This window comes from Crocuta crocuta, unplaced genomic scaffold (genome assembly GCF_008692635.1).
Source record: "Crocuta crocuta isolate KB4526 unplaced genomic scaffold, BGI_CrCroc_1.0 scaffold139, whole genome shotgun sequence".
Lineage (NCBI taxonomy): Eukaryota > Metazoa > Chordata > Mammalia > Carnivora > Hyaenidae > Crocuta > Crocuta crocuta.
The window spans coordinates 6,724,304-6,741,300 of NW_027533258.1; the positions used below are offsets into that span (position 1 = coordinate 6,724,304).

Consider the following 16,997-nt stretch of genomic DNA (forward strand, 5'->3'; position numbering starts at 1 on the left):
AGAATTCACACCACAGAAAGAAGGAGAGGCTTGTGCAGATTTCAGAAGGTGCCAGAGAAAAACGTGTTAATTGTGCAGATGAAACTTCAGTGCATCACGCACATAGCTGTCTACACTGGCAGGAGCACAAAGGAATCAGAAGTATTTTTTGGCCGTTCAAGGACACGCACGTCACTGACCCACTAGTGAAGTTGTGCCACGAGCCTTCCTCGTTTCGCGCCGTCTTACTTATTCAGGTTCACACGGGCACCATGGCGGCTCGCGGGATCACGACAGACCCTGTGCAGCAATTCCGAGTCCAGCAGGGGACAGAGCCCCAAGGCTCGCTCGACAGAGAGGTGGACGATCTGTCCCCGTGCGTGACAGGTGCGGGTGTTCAGGTGCCTAACTGCCCTGGGAGGCAGGGAGCGCAGAGCGGTGCCCTCCACTGCACGCGGAGCCGGCTGGACCCCGACCTCGGAAGACTGGCGGGTCGGTCAGAAGGAAGGAGGGAGGCAAGCTGTTCTCTCCGTGGCAGCTGTGGACGTGGCACCCCTGCGCAAACCACACCGCTGGACTCTGGGGTTCCCCCTGGGAGGGGCCATGGAAAGCACTGGGTAAGTGAAACGGGTCCACGCTGGGCAAGGGGTGGTCAAAGCAAAGCCTGTTTTGCAGGTCTGCTGGCCCACGGGCTGGATGTCGGACAGAGAAAGTGCCGGGCTCGCTCTCGTGCACTGCGTGATGGCTTATAACTGACCAGTGTGCAAACAGCCCGGTGAGCGGCTTTCCACGTGTGGCCATGCACCGTGGTCTCGTGTGGGAGGCACGGCCCAGTAAAGGCGCGAGGGTATGAGCTGGGTTCTCCCCGCCTCACCACTGCACTCCCTCTGGCCAAGACCTTGGCTCGGGCGCCTCCTCTAAAGGAAGCTTCTTGGGGCGCCTGGATGGCTTAGTCGGTTAAGCGTCCGACTTTCGCTTAGGTCACGATCTCGCGGTTCGTGGGTTCGAGCCCCGCGTCGGGCTCTGTGCTGACTGCCAGCTCAGAGCCTGGAGCCTGTTTCGGATTCTTTGTCTCCCTCTTTTTCTGACCCTCCCCGATTCACACTGTGTCTGTATAGACTGTAAAGAGTAAAGGAAGCTTCTTCTCGGGTTACTGTGAGGAGTGTGCCTCTATACGAGGTGACCCTGTTGTAAGTGAGGGTCAAGGAGAAAGTGACTCTGGCGACGGGGAGATTTCTGCAGCCAGCCTCTGACCCTGAAGCCGCGCCCGGAGGACCCCCGCATGCCACCTCCCTGTGGAAGGCACGCTCCACGTGCTCAGAAGCCCGGACGTGCTACACCAGCCTTGCTGCTTAATGATGACCTCGGGCAATCGCGGACTTTTACCCGAGCCTCAGTTTCCCCATCTCTAAGACACGAGGAGGGAGAGGGGAAGGAAATGCTTTCTAGAGAGACCCTTCCTGGGCCAGCGGTCTACAAGCTTAGGGAGAGGCTTCAGCACCTGTCCGCTTTCTTTGGCCTCAAGGTACTGAACTGCGCTCTGTGTTCAACTCCTGGCCGGGGTAGGAATTCAAGAGCTGGGAGGAATATAGAAGACGGGATGAGGAAGAGGGTGGCGCTCGGGGTGCCGGAGGAGAGGATCAGAGTTGCTGTGCAGGGGAAACGAAGGGGGAGGCGAGAGGGGAGGGTGGGATGAAATGCACGCAGCAGCGCAGGGGGGAGTCAAGCCCGACAGGTGCCTGATGCTTNCGCACCCCTGCACGCGCCCCGCCCCTCACCTTGCAGCATCGCCGATGTGGTGTAGTAGTTGAAGGGCACGTTCTTCACCAGGTACTCCTCGGCGTCGAGGCCGGCCAGCTTGGCTCCCACCAGCACCGACTTGCCGGTGCCCGCGGTCCCCACCAGCATGACCGGCCGCCGCCGCTCCAGGAGCTGCTCCAGGAAGTAGCACACTCGGACCGTCTCGCTCGTGGGCACCAGACAAGCCTGCGGGAAGGACACGGTGGGTGGGCAGAGGCTTGCGGGAGAAACAGAGGGGCGGGAAGACGTTCCAGAACGTTTCAGAAGAGGGAATTCCACTGGCGGGCGGCGCAGTCTCACTCCCTGCATATGGCCATTCCGTAAACTCATGCTCGGGGCGGAGAGCACCCCGTCCCCCTCCCCTCTGCAGCTCTGTCTGCCTGCCTGTGGCCTCCCAAACGTGCCCTAGAACCTTCTGCCCCCAGGATGCCGGTGGGGCCTGCTAATCAAGTTAACTAGCCTTTGCAGGAATCTGTGGCTTCCTCACACCCAGGATTTCCTCTTGAAAAGCACTCAGCAGGGTGTGACTAGTTCCCGGGGAGGTTAAAGCGGTTGGGTACCGACCACTACAGACCCTTGGCACAAACAGACGTCCTTGGTTGCTCGGCCACACTCACCTGCAGGGGCGTCTCGGGGTCAAATTCAAACTGGGGGAGGAGCTTGGACCAGGGCTCGAATTTCTTGGTCTCCGGGTCTATGTAGTAGTCAAAGATGGTTCCCTGGGAGGGGAACTTGACTGTCTTGAACTCCATCAGCCACCACTTGCTGAACTCTGCCCGGGAGTCCGCAAGCTGCCAGAAGAAAGCGGGTGAGGAGGCGAGGCTCTCCAGAGCTTTGCGAAACCCGGGCAGGCTGCCCTGGCGTGGGGCAGGTCAGGGTGGGGGACGAGACGCCTCACGAGACGCCTCGGTGAGAACACCGAGGAGAGTGGGGTCCCATGAGCTCAAGATAAAGAGGCAGATCGACTCCCTTCCTCCCAGACTGCAGAGACTCAGACACCCCGGGGTGGCGGTCAGGGACGGAACGGATAGAAATGGCAACAGTGGGCACCTGGGGTGCAGGGCGGTGGCGTGAGAAGAGCCTCACCTCTTTCTGTGCCTCTGTGTCCTCACCTATAAAATGGGCATCCCAGACAGGAGGGCTTCCAGGGTCCCTTCAAGAGCTAAAATTCATTTTTTTTAAGTTTGTTTATTTTGAGAGAGACAGAGACAGTGCGAGTAGGGGAGAGGCAGAGAGAGAGAGAGAGAGGGAGGGAGGGAGGAGCAGAGAGAGAAAGACAGAGAGAGAGATAGAGAGAGGGAGGAAAGGAGGGAGGGAGATAGGGGATTCCAAGCAGGCTCTGATCAAGAGTCAGACACTTAACGGACGGAGCCACCCAGGTGCCCCAAAGGCTGACATTTCTAAAACGTAGGAGCTGCAGAGACAAAGCTAAATTGGTCTTTCTGACAGAAGGAATAGGTAGAGATACGCGATTTACATCATGCACACGTATTAGATCACGAGCCTCTCAGGATAGGGCTGTGCACCCAGTGAACTCAAACTATCTTACTGTGTCCAAACCGAAACACGCAAGACACGTGCACATGCGGGCACACGCACACACACCCCCCATTACATATACGCGACTAGTGGCAATAAGCCCATCCTTTGAACATACGGACTTGGAAAGAGCCACAAAAAGGAAACCTAGGGAGACCCTAACTGGGCATTCTGGGGAAAAGCTGGGCGTGGGCAGCGAAGGCTGCGTGGGCTGCAGCGTGTGCCACACCTCATTCTGTTGCCTGTTGGGGAAGTGGGATTGAATTCTGCTCTGCAACGAGAACAGAAACAAGTCCTAAACACAGAAGGACACATCCACGTGCTGTTCTTATTCTGATGTGAGTTCAGGTGAAGGGGGTGTTGGATGGACCTTCTTGGTCGTGTGCTCTGTGATCAGAAGCCTTGGGGGAAAAAAACAACCCGGTTTTAGCTCATGGATACAATCCTTCAAGACTTTCAACTTCCCTTAACAACCTGATCGTAGATTTACGTGGAAAATCCAAGGTGAAGGTCGCCTTTAGAAGAAAAGAGTTTGGGTGGGTCCTCTCATTCCAAGTCCTCCTTCCAAGTCCTCGGTCAGTTGACCGGCCACGCTGTGGGCTGGGCTGCGCCAGCATCGCCTCAGCCCTGCAACCCAGCACTTGACCTCGCCTCTGCTATAATTAGATGATAAACACAAGGTCACATCTGAGTCATCCAACTCCCTGGGTGTCTCTGCGGCAGTGACCTTAAGGAAGAGGTCCATTCAGAAATCCCCACTGACCTTTGGGTCTGTCAGTCCCGGGATCCCCTCTGCCCTCTGAACTTGATGACGCTAAGGTCATCTGTACATCGTAGAAGACTGGGCTGTAATATCAGCCCTCTGATCCTTGCCAAGCTCCCAGTAACCCTGGCTAGTGCCAACTGTTCCTATGTTACATATGAAAAGACAAAAACTGGGGCGCCTGGGTGGCTTAGTCGGTTAAGCGTCCGACTTTCGCTTAGGTCATGATCTCGCGGTTCGTGGGTTCGAGCCCCACGTCAGGCTCTGTGCTGACTGCCAGCTCAGAGCCTGGAGCCTGCTTCAGTCTGTGACTCCCTCTCTCTCTGACCCTCCCCTGCTCACACTGTCTCTCTCTCTCTCCTAGAAATAAATAAAACATTAAAAAAAAAAAAGAATTAAAAAAAAAAAGACAAAAACTCATTAAGCTCGGTGTCCGGAAGCACATGGCAGAGTGGGTGCCGAACCCAGGCTTCGGGTCCCCAGAGCGGGTGGCTCTCGGAGACATCATCTGCTTCTGAGACACCATTGCCCACAATTCCTGCCAAGTACTTCAGCGAGAACCTCCTCCCGCACGAAGGTCTTTTTCTTTTTGGAGCTGGTACTCAGGTATGCGCTGCACACTGAACTCGTGCTTTGCTTTAATGACGGCTCTTCAAACATTAAGCACCACTGGTGATCCTGATGGGAAATCTTTGGCCAACTTCCTATTTTGCTATTTACAGCGCTATTTTCAGTGTTCGGCTTGAATGACGGGGGGTCTTGGGCATTCCCCGCTGCTAAAAGCTTTCTTCCATGTCCTCTCCCCACGCACTAGCAAGGCTACCTACGGTTCTGAGTGCCCCAGAGCCCGGGACGCCTAGGTGGACGCTTTCTCCTGGGCTTTTAAAAAGAGTTGAGTGGATTTCAACGTATACAAACAGAGAAAAGTGGACCACGTGTCTCGATCCTGAGCCCCCTCTGCCTGCTAAGCACCATCAAGTGGGGGAGAAGCCTGCCAGTACTTGCCATCTGACATTTTCAGCAGCTGAAAGGTCAGGGCATGCGTTTGATGGAAAGATGTGACCTATGCCTTCTGGATCTCTGTACTTCGGCGAGGTCTCATCCGTCTTGCCGAACTCCTTGCCTCAAAGGGGAAATGGAAAGCTGTCAAAGAAGCAGTCCACACAGAGGCCCTAAGGACTCAGGAGACAAGCGGGAGATTCTCAGATGCCCAATTCCCAGTTTTAGGCATCGCCGTGACCTTGGGGATTCGCCCTTTCCCACCAGCATCTGGAGAGGGAGAGGGAGAAATGCACAGGTCCCGGGAGCTCGGGAGGGAGCTGCTTTCTGAATGTGGAGCACCACAGAGCATGTCAGGGAGCAGAGGGAGGTAGGATGGCTGCTAAGAGCCGAGGTCTGTGAAAACGGAAGAGAAATTAGTTGTTAGCTCTACATTAATTGTTGGGGCGCCTGGGTGGCTCAGTCCGTTAAGCATCTGACTCCTTGTTTCAGCTCAGGTCATGATCTCATGGTTCGTGGGATCGAACCACGTCGGGCTCTGCACTGACAGTGTGGAGCCTGCTTGGGATTCTGTCTCTCTCTCATTCCCCTCTCTCTCTCTGTCCCTCCCCGCTTCAAAATAAATAAACAAACATTAAAAAAATAATTGTTAATTCTCCGAGCTCACTGCCATCTTGGATTCTAGAACATGGCTTCACCCTGGGAGACTGATGCTTTTTACCTCTCTCATCAAAAGATCCCACAACAACCCAGACCAGAAAGAGTAAATCATGACTCTCTTNTATTCACAGGGTGAGGATATGAATTATAAGCAAGTACATGTGCCAGCACGATTTTAAAAAAGGACTTTGCACATCTGTGTTGGACGATCAGAACGGTGTCTCTGCCTTTACTCCACGCTAGATACTGCACCCCGCTGTCCTTACCCTTGCCTTCGTATGCACGTGAGCAGTCAGGTAGAGAGAGGTGAAGCCATTTGCCCGAGGCCCCCCGGACATCAAGTGGCAAAGTTAGAACTCAAATGCAGACTCGGTGTCCACAGCCCCTATATAACACTACCCGATAGCTAGAGTTGGCTGTAAAGGACTGGCTTGCCTAACCTTGGATGTGTGGCTTCTAGAGAACTTTTCATTTGGGAGAAACTCAGCCAAGAAAAGGTCTGGGGATACAGGAAGGGGTTAAAGAACAGGATGCCAGGGGTGCCCACCTGGGTGGCTCAGTCGGTTAAGCACCTGACCTTGGCTCAGATTATGATCCTATTGTTTGTAGGAGCGAGCCCTGTGTCGAGCTCTGCGCTGACAGCTCGGAGCCTGGAGCCTGCTTCAGATTCTGTGTCTCCTTCTCTCTCTGCCGCTCCCCTGCTCACACACTGTCTCTGCCTCTCAAAAATAAATGAGAGCTTAAAAAGTTTTTTAAAAAGAATGGGATACCAAGAAGCTCCAAGCCAATATCCCTACTTCTAAACATGAGGCTCTACCAGTCAATACCGTGAGAAAAATACTGATTTGGTTTCCTACCCATAGATGTCAATTAACCTTTGGCCCAAGCTCCTCTGGACAGCACTGTGCTTCGAGGAACTGGGGACAGGGCTGGCTCACACTCTGGCCTGGGATGGAACGGTACGTCTTTGTTCTAGAACGCTAGAGGGACTCCCTCCTCTCAAGCCTCTACAGCACAGCCTCATTCATCTACAAAACACAGCGCCTCGTAAAGTAGCGTAGCCACACCTCTGGTTGTTCCAAAACACAAGTCCCCGCGACTCCGGGATGCACCACCAACCCAAAGAGCGACAGCTCAGAACCTGCTCGATCTCATCGGTCTGGCTCCAAAGGGCCCTTCTGTGCGGACCGCTGCCTTTAGCAGAGCGACGTGTAGATAACAAAATGGCTGGACGCCTTCCTGTTAATTCTGACGTTCGGCTGTCCTGTCGTCTGCGTTGAACGCTGGCTTTTGCCGCGGCGGACTTGCACGTGGGGGTTGGCTTTGGCATAGCGTCTTACCTGATCTTGGGCCATTGCTCCGCCGAAAGCCCAGATGGCAGCGAACACAAAATAAAGCTCGTAGGTTTCCCGGGGGCAGTCTGCAGGGACGGCCTCCGTGGTCAGGAGGCATTCAAGAAGGGAGCACAGCATCTGAACTGTGCTCTGCTCGGGGATGGGAATCATCTTCTTAAATCTGCAGAGACAGACCCAGATGTGACCTACAACATACGGTCTTCTATCCGAGGGGCTCGCTGGACAGTCACTGCCGTGGGGCAGCCACTGCCGTTGGGATCTTTGGGATTACAAGGTGCTACCAAACGCCTTTGTTCCCATCGGCTATTTCCTGGTCAGCTCTCCTGACCGAGACGGGGCCCGGGGCGCTCCGAGAAGGTTCCTTCTCATCGCCCTTCCCTCCGATACCCTCCCACCTGCTCTTCCCTTCTCTGAGCCCTGACTGCCCCCTCGGTCTGCAGGGAGCACAGGCCACCACGACACAACAGGGACACAATCCAGGTCCCCCCAAGTGTCAAGGGCACCTCCAGAGTCACAACAGCGCTGAGGCTGGTCCTTCCCTCCTTCAGCTCAGAGAAGTCCCTTCGGGTCCAACACACTGAAAACATTTTCTTGGGAACCCGACTCTTATGGGCGGGGAGGCAGGGTGGGCCCAGACAGATGCTTATCTTATAGAATCATGATTTACTTGATGGAGTTCGTCTTCCGAAAATATACCTCACTCTGCTGTGGGCCTGGTATTTGTACTTAAATTTTTTTTTTTTTTTTTTTTACTGAATCAAGCTTATTTATTTATTGTGTATGTGAGAGAGAGAGGGAGGAAGAGAGATAGGTAGAAAGAGGGGGAGAGAAGGAGAGAGAGTGAGCGAGAGAGCAGAGGAGGGGCAGAGAGAGACAGAGAGAGAGAGAGAGAGAGAGAGAGAGAGAGAGAGAATCCCAAGCAGGCTCCACACTGTCAGCGCAGAGCCCCACGCTGGGCTCAAACTCACGAACTGTGAGATCATGACCTGAGCTGAGATCAAGAGTCAGATGCTTAACTGACGGAGCCACCCAGGTGTCGCCGGCGCCTGGCTCCTGACCACTGTGCAGCCCGGGGAGGCAGCCGGGACCCAGGCCCCTGTCTACAGAGGCTTCCCTGCTCAGGAGTCCAGCCAGCACTAAGTAGTACCCGAGCTATGNNNNCTCTGGACGGACAGAACACACTCAGCATCCTCAAAGCTTGCACACACTCTCGCATGCGTGCACACAGACACACACACACAGACGGGATCGGCATGTCTTGTCTAACTGCCCAGAGAGGGAAGTGGCCTAACTCTTGGCGAAAGGCTGTATCGGGTAGGGGGCAGGGCATGTGGCGGGACAGCGGGTGCGGGAGGCCCTTCCGCCTCGCCCCCCCCACCCCCCGGGCCAGCCAGCTCTGCCCCAGCCCGGGCGCCACAGGCCAGTGAACACAGACTCCGGGATAGCTCCGAGCAGTGGCCTCAGTTTCCCACAAACACAGTCCTGGCCCTGACTTGTTGAATGTTCAGGAACTGTGGATCCCCAGGTCACGTGGCCTCCCCAGCGCCGACCTCGGGAGGCTGGGCTGGGCTCGCCTATGAGGCCAGAGGCCTGACACACAGAAGGATGAGTCAACCGGCAAGAAAGCGTACAGACAAAATCAGGTTGCAAACCTCGAACACCCCTTGCGGGCACGTGTGACCTTCCTGCCGGGTAAGAGTATTTCATCTCTGTTTCGTGGGATAAAAGTGCTGCTTTTACTTGTGCAAACCCGTACAAGGAAGAGTGAACTCACGGTGTGCTGAGGGTCTGGTCCACACATCACATCTGATCGACGCTGCATCATCTGGGCGGTGAACACTCGCAGCCAGCGACAGGCAGTGCGCCCCGTCTGTCACCGACAGGCATCATCCTCACCCCTAGGCCTGCCGATCTGGCCCACGTGTCGCTTGCACGAGGGCCGGCGATGTGCCCTCCAGACTGCAGGGTCCCCTACGACAACCCACAGCCCCTGGGTACACCCACGTGCACCCACGAAGGCCACTTTACATCCCCCTCCCCCTCCTCACCCACCAGGCTGCTCGCCTGGACGGACAAGAGGCGTCCTGTGGGCATCCTGACATGTGCTGTCTTCTGCCCTTGGCCATGCCCAGGAGGGAACACTGACTTCAGGGACGGGAGGGGACATCAGCAGGATATCAGTGAGCCGACAGGCTCTTTACTGCTGCTTTAAACTGTCACCTTCCTGGGGCGCCTGGGTGGCTCGGCTGGTTATGCATCCGACTTCGACTCAGGTCACGATCGCAGAGCCTGGAGCCTGCTTCCTATCCTGTGTCTCCTTCTCTCTCTCGGCCCCTCCCCTACTCGTGCTCTGTCTCCGTCTTTCAAAAACAAATATTGAAAAAAATAAATATATAAACAGTCACCGTCTTTGTTTTCGGGCCTACCTGGTTCTGAGTGTGTCCAAGCAGGTCGGGACGTACTTGTCAAACAGGATGGTGAGGTGGGCTCTCTCGGTCTGGACTTCCCTCCTGTCGATCCAGCTGCTCACGGGAGGGTTCCAGCCCAGGTCCGTGGGATTGAGGTACAGGATTCCTGGGAACGTCGAGAATCTGGTTCAGCGAAGTTTCTGTAAGCGTCTCCCTACTCCTCAGCCCGCGGAGTTACTTTCTCCGAGTAGAAAACGTACACAGGGCTGGACTTTAAAGAAACGGAGGCCTGGCCGAGGTCTGAGGACAAGCAAGCGGGACCGCTATCCGCTGGGCTGAGGACGGCTGAGAGAAAGCGGAGCTGGGAGGGCTTGGAGGGCCGAGTCTCGGCCCAGGGGGGACGAAGGCTGGGGTCCCACATCCTGCCACGGGGCGCAAGTGTGTGGCAGGCTGAACGGTGGCCGCTAGGAGGCCATGTCCGCGCACTGAGCCCTGGAGCCTGTGAACGTGACCTTATTCAGCGGAAGCGCCTTCCTCTGCACGTGTGATTAGGAAGCTCCTGATGGGATCATCTTGGGTTTTCTGGGTGGGACATTTACAAGTGTCCCTAGAAGAGACAGAAGAGACAGAACACGCACAGAGGAGAAGGCCGCGTGAACATGGAGGTGGAGCCTGGAGTCTTGGGGCCGCAAGCCTGAGCGGGAAGGAGCAGGCAGGGCTCTCCCCTGGGGAGGGGGGGGGAGTCAATGTCCTGCCATCTTAAAAGCCATCAGGTTCATGGTGGCTTGGAGCAGCAGCCCTAGGAAAAGAAGAGAGAGAAAAAGAGAGAGAGAGGGAAAGAGAGAGAGGATTCCTGGCTTGGTTCACGGTCTCAGCACGAGGCTGTGGAAGGGACTCTGATATCACGGTCAAGGTCACACACACTAGTCTGTGCCCATCAGTTTGGCAATAGAGCCAGAGGTGAGTTCAGGTGCCACGCTGTCATCTGTCACCAGGAGGTGGTGAGAACGTCAATGCTCGGTCACCACCACCGACACAGAGGCTGGAAGTGGCCTAAAAGGAGCCTCATTCGAGGCTCTTCTGGGCAGACAGGTGTCCAGCTCAGGGGCCTGTCGCTCCCCATCTCTGAATTAAGAGAACCCCACGGCCCCGGCCTTAGAGCACCTGCTGGCCTTCGTGGACAGAGATTCGGGCTGGGAATCAGGCCCAAGTTTCCCACGACGCGTGCCCCGCTCCCGTTCGGAGCTCCCGTTTGGAGCCACGTGACCCGAGACGCCAGAGGCACCTGTTTTCAAGGGAGCAGCTCCATGGGTTTTCACGTTTCCCAGGCAATTACCTGCTCGGGAGACCGTGGCCGGGGTGGCCGTGCGCAGGTGGCTGATCTCGAAGAGCAGCCTCATGGTGGGATTCAGGGGGATCCTCTCGTTGCTGGCCAGGGTCAGCACCTGGCAACAGGGAGGGACGCGCCAGGTAGGAAGGACTGAGGACGCGTGACCAGCAGGGAAAGGGGTGGGGTGGGGGGCGTCTGGATTTGGCCGGTTATTCCTGGTAGGGATTAAGGATGATTATTTTCTTCTTTATGGTAGCAACAAGTAGTTTCTAACTTTTCTACAAGAAGGGCGCCTGGGGTGGGTCAGTCGGTTGGGCGGCCGACTTCGGCTCAGTTCGTGATCTCACAGTTCGTGGGTTCGAGCCCCGCATCGGGCTCTGTGCTGACAGCTCAGAGCCTGGAGCCTGTTTCAGATTCTGTGTCTCCCTCTCTCTCTGACCCTCCCCTGCCTCATGCTGTGTCTCTCTCTCTCTCTCTCTCAGAAATAAATAAAAACGTTAAAAAAATTTTAATTTTCTACAAGAATCCTCTACCTCTTCCTATTGCCCCTCTCCCCTCCATCCCCATGGGTATAAGGAATCCAAAAAAAAAAAAAAATCAGCCTCTCTATAAAGTTCAAATGGATGTCTGTGATTTGAGTGAGCTAGACCAAGTGGAATAATAAGGTTATGAAAAGAAAAGAGTTCAGGGCGCCTGGGTGGCTCAGTCGGCTGAGCACCCCACTCTTGGTTTCAGCCGGGGTCACGATCCTGCAGTTTTGTGGGTTCGAGCCCCGCGTCGGGCTCTGTGCTGGCAGCGCAAAGCCTGCTTGGGATTCTCTCTCTTTCTCTCTGTCCTTCCCCAACTCACGCTGTCTCTGTCTCTCTCAAAATAAATAAATAAAACTTAAAAAAAAATAATAAAAGAGAAGAGCTCAGCCTTCATGTTACTATTTCCTTTAAAGTCGTCCCTCTGGGTAAAGTGGGGGAAGGGGAGGGAGATAAGAGCTTATAGTTACGGAACGGGTATGTCACAGGATGGAAGGCACAGCACAGGGAATATAGTTCATGGTGTTGTCACCACATCGTATGGTGACAGGTGCCGGTGCTGAGCATAACCTAACGGAGAGAGCTGTCCAACCACCACGTCCCACACCTAAAACTCACGTAACACTGCGTGTCAACCGCACTTCAATACAAAATAAGTAAGGTAGTCCTTCCTGGTGAGTGCACATTTATTTTAATGATTCTATAAATGTGGAAACCATCCCAATAGCTTCCTACCCTGATGTGCCTTCTGAACAAATTCAGGAGCAGCCACTCTACCGGTATCAGTTTTCGCTGTTTACGAGAAAGAAAACATACTCTCCACGGATCAAGGTTTGTCACCGCAGAGGATGCCTGACAGGCTCAGGCTGTTTCTGACCTTCCGTGTCCTTATTTACGAGAGAGGAAAAACTTAAGAAAGCTTTGAATAGGTGACTTCAGATTCCTTCCAGCTCTGAATTTTAAATTAATCTACACGTGGAAGATGGTGAAGACAGTTACGGCAATGCTGAAAATGCAGCGAGCACGTGCGTATGCACACACCCGGTAATTACAGGATGAAGCTGTTGACTAACCTTCCTGTGGTCATCACTTTTACAGCAGCCATGTATTTCAAATCAGCACATTGCACACCTGAAACTTACACAGTTTTGGGGGACTGTGTTTTGGGGGGACTGGTTTTCTAGATAATTAGGGATGGCCTGGGTATCTCCCTTCCCCCTTGGTACCTTGTTATCATCCATGACGGTGTTGAGAGACTCAATCCACATTGGATCTATGTCGCCATCCAGTAAGATCCACTTGGGCCCATCGTGGGTAATGTTGGCGAGTTCCCGCATGATGGAAGAGAATAATCCTAAAAGGAAGTACGGAGAGCTTACCATCCATCTCACCATCCATCCTATTTCTCGTCAGGCAATCTTTCCCTCTCGGCTACAACACCCAGAAGAAGGTGTAAATGGAAGAGACAGTTCAGGACTGGATTTGGATTTATGGAAAATCTGAGTTTGAGTGCCAAGATGCCCTTCTCTCTGTGCTTCTGACTTTTAAGAGCAACAGCAAAAGAACAAAATCTGACGGTCTGGCTTGGGTGACGAGGGGCCCTAGGAATCATTTCAACAGGCAACTGGGACATGAGGGAATTACCTAAAAGCTTTGTATGTAAGGTTTCATCCTTTGTGACTGCAGCCCAGGCCTTAAGAGAAGGGCCACTGTGATTCTAACTGGCACTGCATGAAATTTCTCTCTTCATTTGGAGAGAATCGATTTTCATGATATTAAGCTTTCCTAATCAATAACATGGTATGTGTCTTTCATTATTCAAATGGTGCTTTATGTTCCTTCATAAAGTCTTACAGTATTTTCATTCAATGCTTCTCTTTGGCTAAATGTATTCCTAAATACTTCATAGTTTTGTTGCTATTGTGAATGGGATTTTTTTCTCTGTATTTCCTTTTCCAGCCAGCACAGAGAAAAGCTATTGAATTCTGTGTATTTATTGTATGCTTAGGTACTTTTAGTAAATTTTCTTTCCTATTTTTTTTTTTGTTTGTTTATTTTTTGACAGAGAGCACATGTGCGAGAGCAGGGTAGGTGCAGAGAGAGAGACAGAACCTGAAGCAGGCTCCAGGCTCTGAGCTGTCAGCACAGAGCCCGACGCGGGGCCTGAACTCACAAACCGTGAGATCATGACCCAACCTGAAGTCAGACACTTAACCGACTGAGCCACTCAGGCGCCCCTTTATTAAATTTTCATATTAATTTTAGTGATTTTTTTCAAAATGTCTCCTGAATTTCCTAGATACAAAGTTGTATAATCAGCAAAATAATTATTTTTTTCCTTTCCTCTTATACCATGTATTCCATTTTCTTGTCTTACTGCATTGTCTAGAATCCCACACCAAGCAGGGCTGAATAATGAGGAGGGTAATTGTTCATCCGGTCATATTCCTGATTTTAATGGAAATGGCTTTAGTTTCTGATCATTTGGAATGCTTTTCCCCCAATTTGGCTTTAGATAAAGATTTATTTATTTAGATTTAGATTTGTTAGATTTAAGGGATTTCCTTCTAGTCCTATTTTATTTAGAATTTTTAAATTAGGAACAGCTACTGAGTTTTTAATGCCTGTTAATTAATTAATTTATTTATTCTGAGAGAGAAGTGAGCAAATTGGGCTGGGGCAGAGAGAGAGAGAGACAGAGACAGAGACACAGGGAGAAACAGAGAGAGAGAATCTCAAGAAGGTTCCATCCCCAACACGGGGCTTGATCCCACAACCCTGGGATCATGACTCGAGCCAAGATCAAGAGTCAGATGTTCAACCAACTAAGCCACCCAGCTGCCTCCTGAATCTATAGTAAGTAAAATTGAGCTGGTTTTGGTTCTACATAAAGGTTGATATCAAGGTTATTCTGGTTTCATAAAACGAATTGAGAGGTGTCCATTTTCATCGTTTTGGAATTTTTTTCCCTGCTGTTTTTAAATTCTCCTTTTGCTCTTTTACTCATTCTCTGTTTCTTATTGAGTTAACTTCCTTAATACTATAATTTGCTAAAGGATCATTTTTCTCCCAGTTTTCCAAACATGTATCACATAAGTGAGCGCTTCCATTTTAATCTTTTTTTTCTTTCTTTTTTTTTTTAATATTTTTATTTATTTCTAGGAGAGAGAGAGACAGCATGAGCAGGGGAGGGTCAGAGAGAGAGGGAGTGACAGACTCTGAAACAGGCTCCAGGCTCTGAGCTGGCTGTCAGCACAGAGCCCGACGCGGGGCTCGAACCCACGAACCGCGAGACCATGACCCGAGCGAAAGTCGGACGCTCAACCGACTAAGCCACCCAGGCGCCCCCCATTTTAATCTTTATTTGCGGTTACAGGTTCTAATTCTCAGTCAGCTACATTTTACCCTTTTTTCTCCCCATCAGTCATGCTCACAGTAGGCTTACTGGTCTTCCCATTAATTTCAGATTGTATCTCTTCTTCCCCATTATCTTCAGGTGCAGTTTATCAGTCTGAATAATTTCTTAGGATGGACACTGACTTCCCTCATTTCTAGACCACCTTCAAAAATAAGAGTTGAGAGTTCCTGTCTCTTGGTTTCAGATGCACCCCCATTGGTTTATGCATGTTCTTTCTCCTGCTTCCCAGAAGGGATGCAATACATTTTTTTCTTTCATCTAGGGGCTATGCGAGCATCCCTTGATGGGCAAGCAGTACAATTATTTTTGGCCACTTTCTTGTTTGTTTCTACTTCTATTGCATCATTATCAGACAGTGTGGCCTGTAAACCGATGCTTTTCAATTCAGTGCCATTTCTTCTGTACCCGATTCGACTTCAAATTTTTCTAAATGTTCCATGAACCGACCAAGAAAGGAATATTTTCTACTCAGAAGAAGCAAAGGTCTAAAACTAGGTGTTATATTGAGTCTGATGATGTGTTTTTGATTCTCTCGGAGTATGCTGATTTTTCTGTGTCTGCATCTGTCTAGTTTTGAACAAGGAAGAGTAATGTTACCTCCCACATTTCTATTTTTATCAAGCTTCCCTAGAAAAGGTTAAAACGTTACTCTCCGTCTACATCGAAGTTCTTTTTTGTGAACACAGATTTATGAATCTTATAAATCTTCTTTGCAAAAGTCTCCGTATTTGATGAATACTGTATGTTTAATAAAATTTTAATTAAAAAATCCCAACACAGCTTAAAGTCTGAATTATATTATGTGAGCTTAAATTTAATACGGAACAGTAAGTGCCTGGGACTAGCCAAGAAAATTATAAGAGAATAGTCAGGAGGCACTTAGGTCATCAGACATTAAAATGTCATAAAATGATTATGAACAGGGGTGCCTGGGTGGCTTAGTCAGTTAAGCATCCACTCTTGGTTTCAGCTCAGGGCATGATCTCATGGTTTGTGAGTTCAAGCCCCATGTAGGGCTCTGTGCTGACAGTGCAGGGCCTACCAGAGATTCTCGCTCTATCCCTCCTTCTCTGTCCCTCCCCGGCTCCCTGTCTCTCAAAATAAATAAACAAACGTTAAAAAGACGGTGAATGGAGTAGAATCGTAATTCATACAGGATTAGATAACTAATCATTGGACAGAATAGAAAACCCAGAATCAGATCTCGGTATATAAAACAGGCTGGTATTTACATTCGGAGGGAAAGGATGGTTTGCTTAATAAGCGGTCCTGGCCCTTTCAATTACCCATTTGGAAGAAAATAAAGTTGATTTTCTATCTTACCTCCCACTAAGCTCCAAAATGGTAGATGGGAGAAACCATTTAAGCAATGCACACAACAAATAGAGGGTTAATATCTCTGACGTACAAAGAATGCTTACAAGCGGACAAGAAAATAAGGTGAAATAAAATCGCAAGAGTCCATTACGAAGGCCAGTAAGGAGGAAAAGATACTAGGCCTCATTAATGGTCAGCGAAATAAAAATTAGGCTGCCCATTAAATCCCCTTGTTCTGGGCCTCTGACTGAGGGCCCTGAATGAGAGGAATCCAGGCATCCGGGCCGTGATGTAGTCGGACACTGAGACAGGAGGAGGGAGCTGAGAGGTCCTCATTCCCGAAGCCATGTGGGTTTTAGAAACCCACCATATGGGCTCAGAGTTTTCTTTTCTGCTCCCTCCCAGGGACAGTGACCCCTTCTGGCATCTACCAGTGATTCTTAAACCTCAGAGGGTGACCCCGGGCTTCGTACAAAGCAAATGGGGATCTGGGACCCTCTGAATCACTACAGAAGGGATCATGGGTCTGGATCCCGCCTGGGGTGGTGATGAATGGCATCTTCTGTAGCGATGTCTCCCCAACCCTCCTGGGGCTGGGCTGATATGAACAAGTGTCCACCGTGAGATGCTACGGCATTTCTGGGAACGAGCTGCGGACCTGCCCATCCCCCCCACGTCTTAATTCCACTTGCCAAGCAATGTGCAGACTCTGACGTGTGCTCCAGAATCTCAGAGCCCCGGCTGAGAATGCCTCCCTCGTTTCCCGTCTTTCCAAACCCTCTCTCAAGAAGCAGCTGGAAGGATCTCCAAGGAAAGAGAATATCCCAAGGGCCAAGGCTCCCCTCTGAGCCAAAATCATCATCTTCCTTTCTCTAATTCTTCTCACCTCCTTTTTCCCGACC

General features: G+C 51.5%; 1 protein-coding gene across 1 annotated transcript in view; it reads right to left on the reverse strand.

Annotated features, from left to right (window-relative positions):
- The window catches only part of DNAH9 (dynein axonemal heavy chain 9), a gene marked incomplete at its 5' end in the record, with an annotated part of 325,490 nt that overhangs the window by 170,710 nt on the left and 137,783 nt on the right, over positions 1-16,997 (reverse strand). Inside the window, 6 exons of the mRNA XM_077746719.1 lie at positions 1,758-1,965; positions 2,397-2,570; positions 7,081-7,255; positions 9,522-9,669; positions 10,840-10,948; positions 12,587-12,714. Coding sequence (XP_077602845.1) covers positions 1,758-1,965; positions 2,397-2,570; positions 7,081-7,255; positions 9,522-9,669; positions 10,840-10,948; positions 12,587-12,714 — 942 coding nt within the window. The remainder of the gene's footprint in view (positions 1-1,757; positions 1,966-2,396; positions 2,571-7,080; positions 7,256-9,521; positions 9,670-10,839; positions 10,949-12,586; positions 12,715-16,997) is intronic.